The sequence below is a fragment of the Ostrea edulis genome, chromosome 6, assembly GCF_947568905.1.
Source record: "Ostrea edulis chromosome 6, xbOstEdul1.1, whole genome shotgun sequence".
Taxonomy (NCBI): Eukaryota; Metazoa; Mollusca; class Bivalvia; order Ostreida; family Ostreidae; genus Ostrea; species Ostrea edulis.
This window is the reverse complement of record NC_079169.1, coordinates 85669961-85690354: the sequence shown is the minus strand read 5'-3', so window position 1 is coordinate 85690354 and position 20394 is coordinate 85669961. Positions and strand designations below refer to the sequence as shown.

The window sequence follows — 20394 nt, the reverse complement described above, 5'->3', positions numbered from 1 at the left end:
AATCAATTGTCCAAAAAACAACTATTGAAATGCTTCCCAGCGAAAAAGAATCACTTACCTCTGCACCAAGAGAGCGAACGTGGATATCCCGTTGTAAACCTGTCACTATAACAACGAGTATCTCTCCGTCACCCGTTAACGAACAAGCAGATCTACTACAGGTACACGCGTCACGGTTGGAAAAGACACGATAATTTTTTGCATATAAAATGCCGAAAAGGTGGATCAAGTTCAACGGAAAAACATTTTTTGTCACTCATCACTCTCACCCTGACCGTGCAAGATATAATGCAAAACGACGATGAGATAGCATTTACCGATAAATGATTTAAAAAACTGTTTGTTAACTCTTTCTCCTCTTCACCTCTTTCTTCTTCTGTGGTCCAGTTATGACCGCAAAGGTTTTCTGGACCCTATAAACAAGCCATTGTAATCTTCGTCTTTTACTTGTTCTGTTGTATAATTTTTTAAAATAAGATTTATTATTATAACAGTATTTGTTATTGTTGTTTTGGTTGGTAGTGGTGTTGCTACTATTGAAAGAGTTGTATTTGTTGTTGATATATATATATATATATATATATATATATATATATATATATATATACAGTACCCGCAACGTTATTCTTGACATGATAAACGATAGAACACGATAGGATACACGCACGATACGATAGGATACACGCACGATACGATAGGATACACGGTAAACCTGATAAACGCAAAACCTGATAAACGATCTTCACGATAGACCCGATAAACGCAAAACACGATAAACGGAAAACCTGATAGAAATGTTGTAAATTTAGAAACAATTTAGACAGAACGAAAGTTTGATACGTACAAAATAATTACATTATGTTGATAATAATATTGAAGTATTTCAATACTCAATATATACCTAAAGCATATAATCTATTTATCCACGACTGTACGTTTATTTTTTATTTTTATTTTTTCATTTTTAATTCTATTTATGTTTTTTTAACGTCATTACAGCTAAAATCCGGAAGCTAAACTATATACGGTATTGAATTCATTATTTGATATCTATATGGATTTTCTCAGCCAATGATTCTAAAACGTATATTGTCACCTTGAATGTTTAATATATGAATCATACAGGGAGTGATAGATTTTTATCTTACTTAACGTCTCGCTCGAGAATATTTCACTCATATGGAGACGTAACCATGACCGGTGAAGAGCTTTTAAATTTAGGCTTATGCTCGGCAATTACGGCCATTGAGCAGTGAGGGTTTTTTAGAGTGCCACACCTACCGTCTGTTTTTAAGATCATCTCCGAGGACCCGTGGCATTCACACTTGATGCCGAGCGTTTAGCAATTAAACAGGGAATTGACAAAATGTAATATAATGTAGTGATATCATGCTTCAATAGCTCTCTTATTCTAATGTCTATTTTCTTGGATATCAAATAAAACCAAGTAATATTTTGTGTGTAGCGAAGAAGGGGGTTATTTTGCATCAAGCTCTGAGTTCACCGCTCATTCAACAACTACAATTATTTTCATAATGACCGCTTTAGATACAATCCACAGCACTACCCCATATACTCATATGTTAGATATTTCTATGAGTTATAATTGATAGTCATAAGTAATTGGAACATATTTATATGAATTGAAATTTTGTTAACAAAAAATAAATAAACTATTAAAAACATATACGAAACCCGACTTGAATTAAAGTCGCAATTTAGAAACGCTTTAAAATGTTTGTGTTTAGCATGTAAAAAATTCAAATAATCATCAAAACCAGCAAAAATTTCCAGTATCTACACGTACGACTATTGGTATATGTGTACATGTACAAATAAAAACAACGATGACAGCTGAATCGTGCCCAATTGAGCAGAATTTTGGGAGAAGCAATATACCCTTGCACTCTTTTAAAACTTAATCTTCTAAATGTGTGAAATACAATGTCCCTGAGAATGTTTACTGTGAAAACACGGGTGATACACAAAATTAGATAGAGAAGAACGCGCACAAGTTCAGTAGTTGGTATATATTAAGTTGAATACAGGTGAAAAAAATCGGAAGAAAAAGAACCATTATTAAAATATATGTAATAAACAATGTAATTTACTGATTTTTCCTTTCAGATCGGAACTTTCTATTTCTCTGTTAGTGTTAATTACAAATAATTGTTTCTAGACAAGGAAATGTTTATGAACTCCAGATGAAGGAGCTTTCAGTTTTACTGTCCTCGGTTTGCTCGGCAAACCACTGCCTACTTTCCAGACTACTTAGAATGAAATTGTGATAAATTTTCACCCTCTCTGGACAGACATATAGCTTATAGCTCTTTTTCTGCCTTAAAATCGACAGCGTTATGTTCTCTTTCAAATATACTGTCTTTCCTCGATTCCTAAAAATAGCTTCTTTAACAAAACGAATAAAGCTTTCGAAAAGTATCTTACTTTTTCATTAGATTTAATATACGATCCCGATAGTTTCCGAAGCTACACGACAAACGATTTTCACGATAAACGGAAACCCTGATACACGCAAAATACGATAGACCTGATAAAACGCAAAACACGATAGAAAACAGAAAACCTGATACACGATAGGATAGGATACACTCACGATACGATAGAATACACGCACGGTAGAGCACGATAGGAATGTCAAGAATAACGTTGCGGGTACTGTATATATATATATATATATATATATAGAGAGAGAGAGAGAGAGAGAGAGAGAGAGAGAGATGTCCGACAATGAATCATTTTGCCTTTTGTTGTAGGGTCATTCTGCTGATCATGGGCTGGTTAGGTTTTGTGCTCCGCAGATGTGTTAGTGACCTCAGATTATATTAGATTACACCTGTTAGCCACTGTTGGGACACTCTCCCGCCGTTAAGACACTCGTGAACACCTCGAGAAACACCCTCCTTCCTCTTTATTTTTCAAAATTTTGTTTGACTCGTTGCTGTCTCTCTCTATGAAATGAAACCTACATGTTTAGTCCCATATAACCTACCTGCAAAATTTCAGCTCAATCGGTTCACAAACACCAGAGCGACAGTAAAAAATAGTTCGCTATGACAGCTTTTGGCGCTTTGAGTTCGCGATCAAGAGATTTCATGTTACGGGAAGCACATGCCAGGAACACATGTAACCAACATATCGGTTCACAAACACCAGAGATATTGCAGAGTTGCTGAAAATCGTACACAGTTCTCGGCGCTTTTAACTCTCATTCCAGAATTCTCATTTTTGGGGAGGCATGTCATGTCACTTGTAATCAGCCCAATAGCTTGAATAGGTCGACAAACACCAGAGATATAAGTGCGGACAGATAAACAAACAGACCAAGTGAAACCACCCTTCCCGCATATAAGAGGGGGCACAATAAAATATACTCTGTGTAATCTATCCTAAAAACGTCAATGAAATATTGGCGGGCGACGATTTAGGACGGGCGACGATTTGGGATGTGCTATAATACATCTCAAATCGTCGTCCCTAATGGTAGTGCAATTTGGGATGCCGGGCGACGAATTAGGATGCAACACCCACAATGTGATATTGTAAGCGTGTGGCGGCAAGAAAAGGAAAATACCGCGATACCATAGAACCCGCGTTATTATACAACAAGCGATACCATAGAACCCGCGTTATTATAGAACCCACGTTATCATAGGAAAATACCGCGATACCATAGAACCCGCGTTATCATAGGAAAATACCGCGATACCATAGAACCCGCGATATCATAGAACCCGCGTTATCATAGGAAAATACCGCGATACCATAGAACCCGCGATATCATAGAACCCGCGTTATCATAGGAAAATACCGCGATACCATAGAACCGCGTTATCATAGAACCCGCGCTATCATAGGAAAATACCGCGATACCATTGAACCCTCGCTATCATAGGAAAATACCGCGATACCATAGAACCCGCGCTATCATAGGACCCGCGCTATCATAGAAAGGATCATGCGTAATATGATCAAAATTCTTTCCTTTTCCTGAACATCTAGGAAACACGCAAGGTACATAGTCAGATTGAGAGTTCAACCAAACTGCAAAAATATGATACAAATCTCATCCCCATTGTCAATAATACGAAAAACGATATCAATGAAAATGTCTTTTATCTATTCCTGGTAAGTTTGCACAGAAGGTCCGCTATTTTTTCGTAGTCTGCCATGTGGTTGTAAATGTTAGCAGAGAGTCGCAGATAAAGCTCGTCCTGTACCGGGTAAATGGCACAGTTAATTTTGTATTTGTTCATTATATCCATGTAAAGGTTTTTAGAGCCTTCCTGTAATTAGAAATACATCCGAATGTTTTAAATGACACACTTAAACTGGATGCACATCACGTTAAAATTTATTTGTTGAGATTGTCTTTATATCCTAGTTCTTTGTCTTACCCAGTTCTTCTCATATCCCTCAAATTCTGGTAACAAAACGAGCCTCATGCCAGGCGCTTCCATAGACTTGGGAATCTGTAGTACTTCTGTTTTCAGTCTCTCTGCTATCAACACGCTGGCCTTGTCCAGAAGGGTTTTTGTGTATTGGACGATCTTGTCCTAGAGAAATATAGAAACAGTTTCTGTATTAAACACTCTAATGTCATCACGCAGTGGTACATGAGTAATGCTTGTTTAGTTAGTAAATGTTGAAAACTACGTGTCCACGTACCCTTCCGCCCACGTCTTGATAAAACTGAATAGAATCTGGTACCAGGAAGTATGGGATGTCATCACGTGTTCCTTGAACACGATATTCCGACTGAATCCCCTTCTTATACATATGTGACGTCACAAGGGGAGTACACCAGCTCTGGTGGTCCTTTCGAATCCAGAGAATCGCGCACCCTCGAGGTGTAAACACCCACTTATGGAAATTTCCCGTATAGAAGTCGGGATCAAGTTGTTCCAGGTTTATCTCAAGTTGCCCTGGTGCGTGTGCAGCATCTATTAAAACCAAAACCCCGCGTTTTCTGCATTCTGTTATCATTTTCTTCACAGGAAACACAAGAGCTGTTGGACTCGTTATATGATCTGAATACAAAGGAAAACAAACACACATGTATTATGCATCATTAGGTAGGTTACATAATTTGATCACTTTCTTAGGGTAGTGTGCAATATCTTTAGGAAATTGCAAGAACACAAATTCAAACACATTGTCTAATGATGATTAAATCAAAGAATTAAAAGGCACTGACACCTCACCAGAAAATATCATTCCCACATATCATTCGAAGCTTATACTCTATTTTGTGGACCACACGACAAATATTGATTTTCACAATGGGTTGCTTTGTCTACCTGATCAAAACCGAGGGATCGAGGCGGGTGTGACCGGTCAAAATGGTGTGCTTACCCTTCTTAACCACCTGATCCCACCTCTGGTGTTTCAGGGTTTCCTATATGCCGTGTTCTCGATTTGGTATTTTTTATAGGATTTATTGGATTGATAACTGTTTTTTATGTTCATCTTTTTCGTTCAAAGATATAGATAAACCTGGCATTACAAGGGTTTGGTTTTTCTTAAAGAAAAAGTGCATGTTTCCAGATCTTGTATCGGTGTTATGAATTAATGCAACAAAGGCCTTACAATGAAACGTTTGTATTTGTGGAGGGATGACCCTGAGTTATTGATTTAAAAATGCCAAATTGCTTCTAAACTTTTGCTTTTTCCAAAACATATCTAAATTGATGAACATTTCACCCGTATGAAGTGAATTTCAGCGCTCTCTTAGGAATCAATGAATCAATTTCTGATAGCTTTGTGTTTTTCAGCCTTCAGAGATATCTGTAAAACTCGAGTCTCACAAAACCGATTCCCCTTCCCTCTCTTCATGAAGTACACGGTGAATGCTGGAGGACATTGATTTAGCTTCATACAATTTTGATCTTTGAAAAGCTTTACCTAGAACTACGAGTTTGATTCGGGGATGTTTATCCAGAAATGACGTCATACTATCAACAACCTCTGATTCGTCCTTGATGGGAAAGCGTATCTCAAACTGATGAATGTGTCCTCCTGGTCAAAATAAATGCATATACATGTAATGCATGTGATTTTACACAATAAATGGTAAAATCATCATGGAATAATATAGTAAGTATTCTCAAAGAAAAGAAATGTTTGATATCCTTCTTTGATTTACAGTTAACAAAATTACGAGGGATAGATGTAACAATTTTATTTTCTTCGATGTTAACCAATGGGTAGAATTCAATGTATCAATATTTGACACATTTCACAATTTGCCAACAGCAAACTTCTGCACAAGACAAGAATATCAGTAAAACTGATGGATGTTCCCTGAACTGCATTTAACCAATGAACTACTTCATATGACGATGATCAATAACTGTTGAAATGATTTTTTTTTTTTTATATCTATGGTATGTGTTGAGTGACCTTTACCTTTACAAAATGATCTTGATTGACTTTGTCTGAAAGTCATTTGCCTATTACATGTACTTGTATGATATATTATCAATACCTGTTCAAAAAGACAAAAACTATGGAAATAAGGGACTTTCCCCTTATATAAAATACTAGATGAAGCGCGGGAAATCACAATTGAATAATAATGCATAGAGGACTTTTTTAATGCGTGTTTGAATTAGTGCTCACATGAATTGAATGATTCAAATGAATTTAAGTACAATTTTTGAATAATTGCGTGTATTAGTTATGTTATATTTATTGATATCACATACGGTAAATAAAATTTAATTATTAGGAAGTCACTTGGAGCTCCAGATTAGATGTTTCTTCTGTAACATTAAATGGTTTCTCCCCGAATTGTAAGTTAAGTGATGATTTTTACAAATGCAATTGTAATCCATCATGCCGAATTATTGACCAAAGACAAAATAAACGGTCGTTCATAATTTCAAAATTTGAAACTCAGTATTGCAAATGTGTTTATAATTGTAGTTTTGTCCAATGCGATAATTTAAGGGCAAAATTATGACTACTTGTGGTTTCTTCCCATCGAAAACATAATGCACTATATGAATGACAAACAGAAAAACTGCTATATTGTAAATAGTGGTCATTGGACATTGCGAGGTAGTGTATCTATTTGCAATAAAATATTTAAGTATGAAGCAGAAGTGGACGACTCTGTGGTGTCTTTTATTACGATAATACCGCCAGTCTAATGTTTTTATGCTCACCAAAACATTTCGGAGGAGCATATACATATAGTCGCTGCCGTGTCTGTCCGTCCGCCAGTTAGTTATACTTATAATAATTTTGACTAGGCCCATAATTATTATTTCATTAAGTTTTATAATTGTATTATTTCAACAAAGGATACCCCCTTTCCTGAAACCAACGATCTGACACATCGATATTTTTTTAAATACTATATTCATCTGATATTTTCGGTGTTCTGAATTTTCTCCATGATTATAGAAGTCACTGTTACGACTTTTTGTAATAAATTTTAACAGTTACTGATATGCACAATCACATGGATAAACACAAAAAGTTCTTATTTTGGTTGAGCATGTTTTGTGATGACACAGACCTTGAAAGAAAGAAATAAGTCGAAAACTGTCCAATAAATCAGATATTAAATGGTCCGGGACTATTTTAGGAAGTTTGCGCCTTGTAAGTTTAAAGTTGAAATATTTCACCGAAATTAGGTTGTAATAATTTATTAACAGTTATTGATATGTACAAGCACATGGATAACACAAAAAGTTCTTATTTTGGTTGAGCATGTTTTGTGATGACACAGACCTTGAAAGAAAGAAATAAGTCGAAAACTTACCAATAAATCAGATATTTTAAAATGGTCCGGGACTGTTCTGAGAAGTTTGCGCCTTTTAAGTTTAAAGTTGAAATATTTTACCGAAATTGTGGGCCTAGTCAAAATTATTATAAGTATAACTAACACTGAACACATACATAATTTTATGCTGATCATGTTGTAAACCAATCGTAACATTTCGACTTACCGGAAAATCCGAGAATGTACGATTGGTTGTAGACCTTTAGAAGAGTCTATGATGTTGCTTCGTTCTGGAAATTTCCATAGGGCTGTTTCAAGACTAAAATCACGGATTGAAGAAACGAACAGACACATTTTATTTATTAAAAAATTATCGAAACTTATTTCTTTTGTAAGATCAAAATCAAGAATCGATTAACAACGGATTTACTCCATGTCGTACTATCCTAAGTTGTACTTAAAAATAGAAAATAAAACTCGCTTAGATCCGCCAAAGCGCGTCCGCCACTGTACTCTAATTTTTGCAATTTCAGGGTAGTTCATCAAAACGAAAGTAGATTTTTAATTCATTTTACGATATTCACTAATCAAGGAAGATTCTTTCATAGCTTACGGACTTCACATCACATTTTCAACAATATCAAAGGTGCGAGCAGTAACACTGGAGCAAGCGTTTCGGAGTTTATTGGCAAAACTTGTTAATTTATAAGTATAGATATGGTGTGAGTGACCTTGACCTTTTGAAAAGACTTTGGTCCAAAAGTCCCCTGCCCCAGAGAATATTTGTGATCCATTACCTATGAAATATTTAAAGTGTGAACTTTTGTATGAAAAAACTGTTGAAATAGGGAACTTTTATATGCTCTGACTGACCTTGACCTTTCCAAAATGACCCTGAGAGACACAAATCCTTATTTCAAGGAACATTTGTGATCAGTTATATGAATTTCTGATGAAAGGGGAGGCTTTCCAAGTTGCCAGAACTTGTAACCAATCCCTTTGTATATCTATACAATAAAATATGTTCAAATCAAATCAAAGATTAGGAGATATGAGCTCGGATGGACGGACGGACAGACACGGCAGCGACTATATGTATATGCTCCTCCGTAATGTTTTGGTGAGCATAAAAAAACATTAGACTGGCGGTATTAACGGCAACCTAACAACTCGTCTTTCTGACAAACGGGATGATTTCAGCTCTATCGTCAACTTCCCATATTTATGAAGCAATGTTACATTATCACTTGCATATGGTGTTTCTATACCTCAACTGATTCGATACGCAAGAACTTGTCTTATGGTAAGTTTTTAAATCGAGACAGGGTTCTGACAAACAAGTTGATGGTGCAGGGGTTTCAACAGTCTCGATTAAAATCAGCATTTAGCAAGTTCTATGGTCGTTATAACGATATAGTTTGCCAATACAACCTACCATTGGGTCAAATGCTGTTTGACTTGTTTCAAACCGATTGTTAGGCCGTTCTTGGCACACTGACTTTGACTACCGTAAACTCCGTTTACCTGATCAAGATATAGGGCTCATGACGGGTGTGACTGGTCGACAGGGGATACTTACTTCTCCTAGGCATCTGATCCCACCTCTGGTATATCCAGGGGTCTGTGATTGCCCAACTCTCTATTTTGTATTGCTTATTGGAGTTATGAGATTGATCACTGTTCGTTATTTTCACCTTTCATGCTACTGCATTGTCATAAAGTCATTGACTTAATATATTTATAACTGTCACTATTTCGTTCATCATAAGGAATTGACCGAAAAGAAATTGCTTAGTCATTTATCAGGCAGGGAAACCAAGATATTTATGATGTATATTTTGGCTACGTCGAGCACATAGCAAGAGGTGAGAGGGAAAAGGGGTATCCTTCTCCCCGCCATTCACATTTCTGAACAATATACTTTTCCTGTTATTTTTACATGCAAAGACAATTATACATTACCTGCAAAGTTTCATTCACCGGCAAGGTGACCCCAACCCCATTTCTATATGGCAATTAGTAATGGAAGTGTAAGCATGAACTGATGATTTGAGATTCAGGATTTTGAACTTTGGGTTTAATGAAAGCTGATGGCCTTTTGTTTTGTTTGTAAGAGGGTTGGGGTTTTTCCTTACCATGAGTTCAACCTTTTTGGGGAAAATAATCCTAGCTCCGCGAATATATAATAGTGCCTTTAACGACCAAATGCACGAACATTGAGCTACTGCAAAATATTCATATAATGTTTAAGCTTTAAAAATCAAAGTCACCTGTAGAAAACTCGGCTACCTTCCTGCATGCATACTCCACTGCTTTGTACGTGTATGTCGACGCCAAAATCTCGTCACCTTTCTGCCATGGAAACGATTTCAAGACCGTGTTCGCTCCTTAAAAGTTCAAATCATCTTTTTCGATTTATACTACATGTATGTGATATTAGTCGTTAGATATTTACATGTGATTGATCACTGTAATTACACTTTATAAGCATTTTAGCCTTGCTTTAACGCACCTGTTGTGGCATTTTGTACAAAGACCAAATTTGCTGGATCCGCTCCTAAAAATTTGGCTGCAGCGTCTATGGATGCGTTGTAAAGTTGTTTGTTTGTTTGTCGATAGAACACACCTGGGTTATCATTAAGGACGTCTAGTAATCTGTAATGGTCATGATGAAATTTTTAAAAAAAATCTTAAACACCATGTGATATAATGACGTATTTTCCTGTGTTTATTGTGCATTTTTAGCTCAGTAATTAATCGAGAAACCTGATAAACCTCTTTTGGGTATATACAAATCTAATTTATTGATAAAAGCCTATAGAATAAATTCATGAAAATCTTTATGATATCCTGGACTCAGAAAAAGAAAAGTATGTTACCCAGAAATATGTAAGTCAAAGGTTCAACTTTTTCTTATATATACATGTATTAGGAACTTTCACAAGTCCTAGTGTTTTATAAACCTCGTTTTACGGTAGTACATGCGCTCTTGTTTACATTTCATGATGTGTGTAAATTTGATATCTGTAGCAGACCTATATTCTTACGAGGCAGAATTTGTTAAAAAGTTTTTACATGAGAAGAAAAATCTCTTGATGTGGCCTTTAACAGAACATTTAAATAAATCGACGACTTTTATCTATTAGCAATACTTATTTTCGATATATCACAGTGAATTCGAAATAAAAGACACCATACAATCTTCCACATCTGTTTTATTCTTGGATATTTTACTGAATATAGATGGTAACTGTAAACTGACAAATCAACTTTATGACAAACGAGATGACTTAAATTTCTCCCTCGTCAAATTCCCATATTTATGAAGCAATTTTCTATCGTCACTAGCTGCATATAGCGTTTATGTCTCTCAACTGATTCGATACGCAAGGTCTTGTTCTGCATATAATCAGTTTTTAAATCGAGGCAGGCTACTGACAAACAAGTTTATGGTGCCGGATTTTCAATAGGCTCGTTTAAAGTCAGCATTTCGTAAATTCTATGAACGTTATAACGATCTAATTTACAAATATAACCTGTCATTGGGTCAAATACTGTCTGACGGGTTTTATGCCAATTGATTGGCCGTTCATTTCATACTGATTTCGTTTACCTACTCCTAATTTTGTAATCTGTGTGGGATTTGTGAGATTTATCGCTGTTCGTTATCTTCACCTTTCCATCTGAGACCTTGTACTGCAAGAAGATTTTTGTCCTAAAACATTGTCCGTCTACTTTTTTGCACCATATCTTCGACGCTAACCCCACCCCACCCAAACCCATTTTGGACTGTTGTTAAAGACCAAATATTTCATCGTGAAAACTACGCATGAAAACGAATTAACCCAGCAACCGTCATATTAAAGAGGTTCGCACCTGAGATTTGGAGTAATGTCAATTTTTTGGGAAGTGTATTTTTGATTTCTACATTGAAGGAGAATTGGGAAATTAAAAAGATAAACTGGGGCCGCAATGACTGTTATTGAGCTACAATGTTCTAAACATGACCTTTTCGCACTTAAAATTGACTCAAGATTCAATACACTTGATATATGAAAAACTTCATGATATCAAATTTGAGAATTTAAAAGGAGATATTAGGAGTAATGTCAATTTCTAAAAATTTCACATAATTAAAAAAGTGGGGTTGGAGATCAAAATTTTAAATTATTGGCGACAATGCTGAATTTCTATACGAAACTTCGAGTAAATTAATTGTAAACTTTTTTAAGAATCAGTGTTCTGTTTGGAAAAATATATCAACAAAATTAATGAATTACAACAACTGAACTAGTTCCAATTCTCAACTACTTGTAACATAAATCATAAAACTGAAATACACGTATAGGTGTATAGAAATAGAAGACATATTTGATAAAACAGAAACTGTAATATCATGCAGAATTAGAACTTTTTGATTAATCAATCCTATCGCCACAAAATATAGTCCCTGCCAAACCCTTTCAAAATTTGAATTGACGCCATTTTTTTCAACTGGATAGGGTTCAGTCATAGATGTGTAGTATGTTTGCACCAATGGGACCAGTATTGAACCAATACACACTTAGTTGTAGCATTCTGCGCAGTTGTGCTCAAAAGCTCAGCAGCTAACCTCCTTAATTGAAAATCAATTCTTGGAGGATTCATATTAATCACATAATTTATGAATACTATTAAAAGATTTTTTCCAAGGAAAAAAGAATATGTGCGATTTGCCTATACATGCTTACTAGTGTTATCCACATGACTAACACTCACTGAAAGTTGTGATGTAACTAATTGCCAAAATTAATAACTATAATCGATCTTATATTTAAATTTCCAATGATTTGTCTTTGAAATATCTACAAATTGTAATGATAGCCATTTCCTCATGAATGCGACGCAGTTGTGGACAATGCACGTATGGAAATTGATAATTATAGTACGTCTATTTCTGACAGCTGGGAATTCAAACAGAAATGAAAGTAAAATGTTAATTTTATTTTTGAAAGTACCCGAGGCCATGAACTACAACCCCTCATGAAGTATCCTGGCGTGTGTCGGTGCAGTTCATACCCTTGAGTATTACTTCAAATATGATTTGTTTCTTAAGTGGCTGACAGAATAGCCATTTACGTATGCACATTGTGATGCGGGATAATGACACAAATGTCGTATTGAATTTATTATAGCAGTAAACATTCTTTTAGAAAAAATTATCGATATGTAAACTCTGGACAATTACTTGCACACTAAATAAAAGTGCTTGGAGAAGGCTTATATAGGCTGCAAGCCTGCTGCCTAATCCATTTATGTTTCATACATAATAAAATATTGTTTAAATTAAATAAAAGTGCAAAGCACTGTTATATTAAGTTTCTGAGTAAAATGTCCGAAGTGTACACATGGATAATTTTTTCAAAAAGGATGCTTTATTCTTATAATTCCAATTCGTTCAAAAAGAAGTTTCTCCGCTGAGACTCCGTAAATTACGTTATTTTGTCCCCCGGATTTATGGATGTGTAAATTCTCGTTCAGCTATATTTTAATACAACAATACAATCGTAATAAATAACACTGGAACTATAACAGGTTAGATTAATTTTCTTTATTCATGGCTCGGCTAGATAATCATACGTCTCATTGAGCGTGTGATGACCGCTTTATCAGAAAAGCTAATTGTGTGCACTTATTACATATGTACATTTGTAAGCCAATCATTCGGTATAAAATTTGATTTACATGTAATCGTGTGTTTTGAATTAGATGTAACGTTAACAACCTTGACACGCACGCATTCTGTTTCGTGTAATGAAAGGGTGAAGATAACGAACAGTGATCATAACTTCTATAAGGAACTCAGAACGAGGAGTTGGGCAAACACGGACCACAGTTTGATAAACACTTGTATATGCTGCATACACATTATCTGTGATCGAATTTATTATAGCTTTCATTATTACACTCCCACCTCAGTCAATGTAAACAACTTACTGTTTTTGTTTATCCCGGATCTTCAGAGGAACCTCTCCATACGCCCCGTGATTTACATAAGTAAAACCCTCCTCAAAATGGAAACACTCTTTTTTCATGAAAACCCCAAACTCGATTTTGGAGAGATCCATAGCTGAGAGATGCGAATGTCACGCCAGCAACTGACCAATCAAAACAAAGTCAGATGAAAGTGAGTTTTTGTTCCAAGGAATAAAGCAATTTTTTCCGAGCGTAATATTCCACGTTCAGTACTTATGATTAGAAGTTTAAAAATAGTTTTCGAAGATAAGACGACCCAGTCGTCCATATATACTGCTTTAAACACACGTGGATTGCAGGGTAGATTTTCCAATGGACGATATCTTATTTCGTCTGTTGGGGCGGACGATACAGGTAAATTGTCTGCTGACGTTTTTGTCATTTGATAAAGATTTTCGAAGATTTTATTTTCTAACTAAGAATATTCTTTATACAAAATAATGAAATGAAATATCGGTGTGACAATAAAAATGTTTTGTTTTGTTTTCAAACTAACAAGGGTAATGTATTTAGAATGGCTGTATATAAAAACCCGTGTGACGTAAACAACTGTAGACGTAGTTTCTTTTTCGCGTGTGATTAATTTACACTAAGTTCGCAGTCACAAATTTTTCGTGGAAATGTCTCAGGGTACTTAAAAGTGCATTTAAGACATAAAATATCATGAAATAAATGAGGAAATTCTGCTGTATTTGTATTATATTATCCATGTCCGTGTATATATCTGATCACGACTGTGATAATAGTGTCAAACTGATGTTATTTGATAATTTCATTGATTGAAATTATGATTTGTACATTTATTCTATATTTTCTACGTTTAAAAGCATCCTAGTTTGTCTTATCTCGACTCCCCTCGAGATTACAACTTGTGCTAGACGATTGATTGGTTAACGTTGTTTTACGTCCCGTGGGGAAGTATTAACTCATATTATACAGTAAGCAGGATAGGAGATGTTGTGATAAAATATAGATCAAATTTGCGAAATATTTAAAAACAACAGAATGAAAATTTGCGTGCGCAATACACTGTATGTATGAAAATATTCTTGTTATAAATATCAATAGGAAAATTTGCGAGAAATTGAAAAATCTTTGCATCATTTGCATACACAAATTACAATATAAAAAGATGATTTACTGACATAAATCTTGTACGTTATCGTTTAAATGTTGGTGATTGAGTGTTGTTAAAGTGAGTTCGAGCCCCGCTCGTGCCATGGTCGCGTCAAACCTAAGACGTGTATGTGACGTATGAATAAAAAAAACACTGACCATTTAAATGACAGACACGTGACAAGTATCATTTCCCTGCGACACGATTTTTACCTAAGCACTCTCATCCAAGCATTTCACAAGGCAAGACGAAAGCAATTGCATTTCTCCAGGGTGTCCCGGAAAGGAAATATTTTGTGGTAAATATTAAATGTCTCTGTTTGTCCTGTCATTGTTTGTGTCTGTGTACATTTTGTATGTATGATTGAATTTTACAGGTTTTGTTGTACATATAATGAATAAATAATACATAAAGCTGAAAACTGAGTTATTTAATGTTCACACTGGCTACATACCTTTTTCATTGTGTATTCCCTCATGAAAGTGTACGTGAAAGGTGAAGATAACGAACAGTGATCAATCTCAGAACTCCCATAAGGAACACAAAATAGAGAGTTGGGCAAACATGGACCCCTGGATATATCAGAGGTGGGATCAGGTGCCTAGGAGGAGTAAGCATTACACCCGCCGTGAGCCCTATATCTTGATCAGGTAAATCAGTGTGCCAAGAATGGCTTAACAATCGGTATGAAACATTTCAAATAGCATTTGACCCAAGGATAGGTTGTATTGGCAAACTAGATCATTATAACCACCATAGAATTTGCGAAATGCTGCCTTTACAGGAGACTGTTGAATTCCCTGCAACATCACATTGTTTGTCAGTAGCCTGCCTCCGATTAAAACTGATCATATGCAGAACAAGATTTTGCGAATCTTATTGAATCAATTGAGAGATATAAACACTATATGCAGGTCATAATGGAATATTGATACGGAAAGATGGGAAGTTGACGATAGGGAAGCTGAAATCATCCCACTTGTCATAAAGTTGAGTTGTTAGTTTGCCGTTGATATTTATTTTTAATAAAATATTTAAGTACGAAACAGGTGGGACGACTCTGTAGTGTCTTTCATTTTGAGTTCACAGAGATACAGTGTATATCGAATCGACATATGCATTCAAACTTTTTAATTATAAACAAACTTTGCAGTGCCTAGATCTAGACCATCTTGTATGTAATCGACCAACGTGTTCTTGTTCTTCGTCTTCTTTTAACTATAGTCCAGTTGGATATGGCATTACTGGTGATATAGTTGAAAATGAGGACCTCAAATCACTTTTCCTAAAAGGTCCTACACACAGAGAACCTCGGTCTTTTAATTGGCAACAGAACTTCATTTCTATTATGAATTATGTCAAAGATTTTGCCAGACGATGGGCTAAATATGAAAATGAAGAACTTGATACATTATCAGAATGGGTTAAAAGCTTAAGAGGAATATTAAAATCCCGCATTAGACATATTACAACAAAAGTACGTACCATCTATCTTTCTGTGTTTAGTAAACCAGAAGTGATAAAAAAAAATAGATAGGTTACATGAGGAATATGTTTTGGTTCCAGCTGACAACGCTAGTAACAACATTGTCTTTGTAAGGCTCATTCTTACAATTGTATTTTAAACGAACTTGGCATTAATTCCACTTTTGGTAACCGTACTTATACTCCAAATGCCCTTTCAAAAGATGAAATTCTTCAAAACCATGCTTCATTCTTAGACACATTTAATATCCCAGCCAATGACTCGAATGAAAATGAGTTACCATACCTATACTGGATTCCTAAACTACATAAAACCCCTTACAAACAAAGATACATTGCTGGATCCAATAAGTGCTCTACCAAGCTCCTATCTTTGTTCCTGACGAAAAATTAACAGTTGTGAAAGAGAAACTTCAAACGTACTGTGCGACTATATATGCCAGAAGTGGTGTTAATCAAATGCGGATTCTAAAAAGTTCTAAACAACTTTTAGTAAACCTGAAATCGCAAACCTTTTCCCAAATCAATAACATCAAAACATATGACTTTTCAACACCATACACGACCATTGCTCACGATAGACTACAGACTAGACTTTTTGACATCATAAATAGTTGTTTCTTGAACGAAAACGGAAATTTGTTAAACACCACTCTGATTCCACGCTTAAGGTAGGTCCTTAGTCCTGGATTTTTGGGGTTTAGGTAGCATTTTTTTGTTTGGAATCAATAAATTAACATTCAGAGTAATGAAAAAAGGCAAAACAGTTAAGGGTTTCCATATTAATTTTCATTACATACACCACTAAAGTCATATACCCCGATGTAGATTTTTATGAAATTCATTGGAAACAGTTATTTGTTGTTATTTTAATATAAAAACAACAAAATATTTTTTGAATTGCATTTATTTATCGGGAAACATGTCAATAACTAAAACACATGTCATTTTCAATATGTTCATCAAGTTTTAGAATAATATGTGGAAAATTATTGAATTAGAGTTATTCCCCAAAATGTTAAAAAACAAACAAATGTGGACGCATTTTCCTTATAGCATGGTTTACATATCATTTTTTCTGTTTATATTAGTAGAGTTACATCTGTTATAGTTATTCATGGGGGAAAATCCACACCTTTCCTTAATAATTTCAAATCTATAGCTTCCAGATTATGTATACCCCCATCAAAAACTGAAGTCTGGCACCATACAGCTGAGCTATTAAAATCACTCGGGATTAAAATTGTATGTCATTTCATGAAAAAACACAGATAATGATTCCTTATCACCTTGAATAAATGTTTGTCAAAAATAAAGGAAATATATCGCATTATGGACTTGATAAATAATTGAATGAAAACAGAGTTATTGTCCTTGGATTCAATATTTTGAAACATATAATTGACTATTCAAATATAACTAAGAATTTTGAATTATTTTATGGCTAACAAGATTTTTTACAATAACTATTGAAAAAGATTCCAACAAAATTTATGTTCCTATCATTAAATTATTGACTTTGCAAAATCCTATGACGTCACACGAGTGTGGAACTACGTTAAGTACTCTGAATTTGAAATAAAAAATATGCTAGAGTTCCTCATTGACAGTATCTTCGTGGTCTTTGGTGATTAAGTTTTCCAACAGTCTGTTGGAATTCCCATGGACAGGGATTGTGCTCCTTTGTTAGCTGACCTGTTTCTATATTCATATGAAGCAGAATTTATTCAACAACTTCTACGCGAGAAGAAAAATCTCTTGCTGTGGCATTCAATTCGACATTTAGATATACTGACGATGTTTTGTCTATTAACAATAATAACTTTCATTCATATGTCGATTTGATATATCCCTGTGAGCTCGAAATAAAAGACACCACAGACTCGTCCACTTCTGCTTCATACTTAGATATTTCATTGAAAGTAGACTTTAACGGCAAACTGACAACTCAACTATATGCCAAACGGGATGATTTCAGCTTCTTCATCATCAACTTCCCATATTTATGTAGTAATATTCCATTATCACAGCATATGGTGTTTATATCTCTCAATTGATTCGATACTCAAGAGTTTGTTCTGTGTATAGTCAGTTTTTAAATCGAGGCAAGCTACTGACAAACAAGTTGATGGTACATGGGTTTCAACAGTCTCGATTGAAGTCAACATTTAGCAAATTCTATGGTCGTTATGACGATATAGTTCGTCAATACAACCTATCATTGTGTCAAATGCTGTCTGGCGTGTTTCATACCGATTTTTAGGCCGTTCTAGGCACACCGATTTTGACTACGGATAACTCCGTTTACCTTATAAGAAAATAGGGCTCACGACGGGAGGGACCCGTCGACAGGGGATGCTTACTCCTCCTAGGCACCTGATCCCACCCCAGGTGTGTCCAGGAGTCCGTGTTTGCCCAAATATCTATTTTGTATCGCTTGTGGGAGTTATGAGATTGATTACTGTTCGTTATCTTCGCCTTTCATGAATAAAAATGATTATTGTTTTTAGATAAAACGTCGTCGATATATCTAAATGTAGAGTTGAAGGCCACAACAAGAGAGTTCTCGAATAGAAGTTTTTGAATAAACTCTGCTTCGTAAGAGTATAAACAGGTCTGCTAACAAAGTAGTACAATTCATGCCCATGGGAATTCCAACAGATTGTTGGAAGATCCGATTACCAAAGACTACGAAGATATTGTCAATGAGGAACTCCAGGATATATTTCATTTCAACTTCAGAGTACTTGTGCGTGGTAATCAGAGTGCATGATGTTTAACAAAGTAATTGTGGATGACTGATCATTAGATACGAATATTTCCTTTTTCTATTTTGAAGAATGAACTGCCAAGAAGTCTATAATTTATCATGAGGAATGGTGATGTAAAGTGTTGTAAAGTGATACGTTTTGATGTTGTTGATTTGAGAAAAAATTTGTTATTTCAAATTTACTAATAAAGTTCTTTAGAATTTTTAGAATCCACATTTGATTTACAGCACTTCTTGCATGTGTTGTGACACAGTACGTGGGACGTTTCTCCTTCACGTCTATTAATATTTTCTCGAGAGTAAAGATGGGGGCTTGGTAGAACATTTACTGGATCCAGCAATGTATCATTGTAAGGGTTTTTGTAAAGTATAGGTACGGTAATTCATTGTCTTCCACCCCAATGACTGGGATATTAGATGTGTTAAAAACTGAAGCATAGTTTTGAAGAATGTGTAAGTACTACGGTATTATTAAATGTGGAATTAATGCCAAGTTCGTTTAAAATACATGTACAGCTGTTTTTGGCTATATTTAGCTCTAACACTTCATAGTTATTTCGGATTTCAAACATTTCCGTTGAGCATCACTGAAGAGACATTATTTGTCGAAATGCGCATCTGGTGCATCAAAATTGGTACCGCATAAGTTTTACATGTACAGTTGTAAGAATGAGCCTTACAAACCAATGCAATGTTGTTACAAGCTTTGTCAGCTGGAACCAAAACATATTCCTCATGTAACCTATTTAATTCTTTGATTACTTCTGGTTTACAAAACACAGAAGGAGAGATGGTACGTGCTTTTAATTTAATGTGTCTAATGCGGGATTGTAATATTCCGCTTATACTTTGTATACTTTATAAAAGTGGACAATATCGCCATCGAAAATGTATCATGTGCAAAACTACTTGGTGTTTATATTGACAGATGTCTCACGTGGTCTGAACATGTTGAAATTTTAACCTAAAAACTTGCAAGCAAAATAGGTGTGTTGTCTAGATTACGTTCATTCTTGTCAACTGAATTATTACTGAAAATTTTTAATACAATTGTTTTTCCTCATTTTAACTACTGTTGTACTGTTTGGGGCAATATGAAAATCAAGGACGGTCTTTACAAATTATGCAAACTTCAAAAGCGAGCTGCTAGAGTGATTTTAAATAGAAATTTTTATACACTTACAACAGAAATGATGCAGCAACTTAGATGGATGCCTCTGTCAGACTATTTTGTATATAGAGCTCTCATTCTTGTCT

At 35.1% G+C, this 20394-nt stretch overlaps 1 protein-coding gene across 1 annotated transcript; it reads right to left on the bottom strand.

The window, feature by feature from the left end:
• Positions 1-4115: 4115 nt before the first annotated feature.
• Positions 4116-15304, bottom strand: LOC125645722 (uncharacterized). Its single transcript, XM_048871514.2, has 7 exons — positions 13727-15304; positions 10263-10405; positions 10021-10137; positions 5923-6036; positions 4687-5048; positions 4416-4574; positions 4116-4304 (listed from the first exon to the last, which is right to left on the bottom strand). Exons 1-7 carry the CDS (start codon positions 13855-13857, stop codon positions 4134-4136), a joined length of 1197 nt encoding a protein of 398 aa, XP_048727471.2. The 5' UTR covers positions 13858-15304; the 3' UTR covers positions 4116-4133.
• Between the last annotated feature and the right edge of the window lie 5090 nt (positions 15305-20394).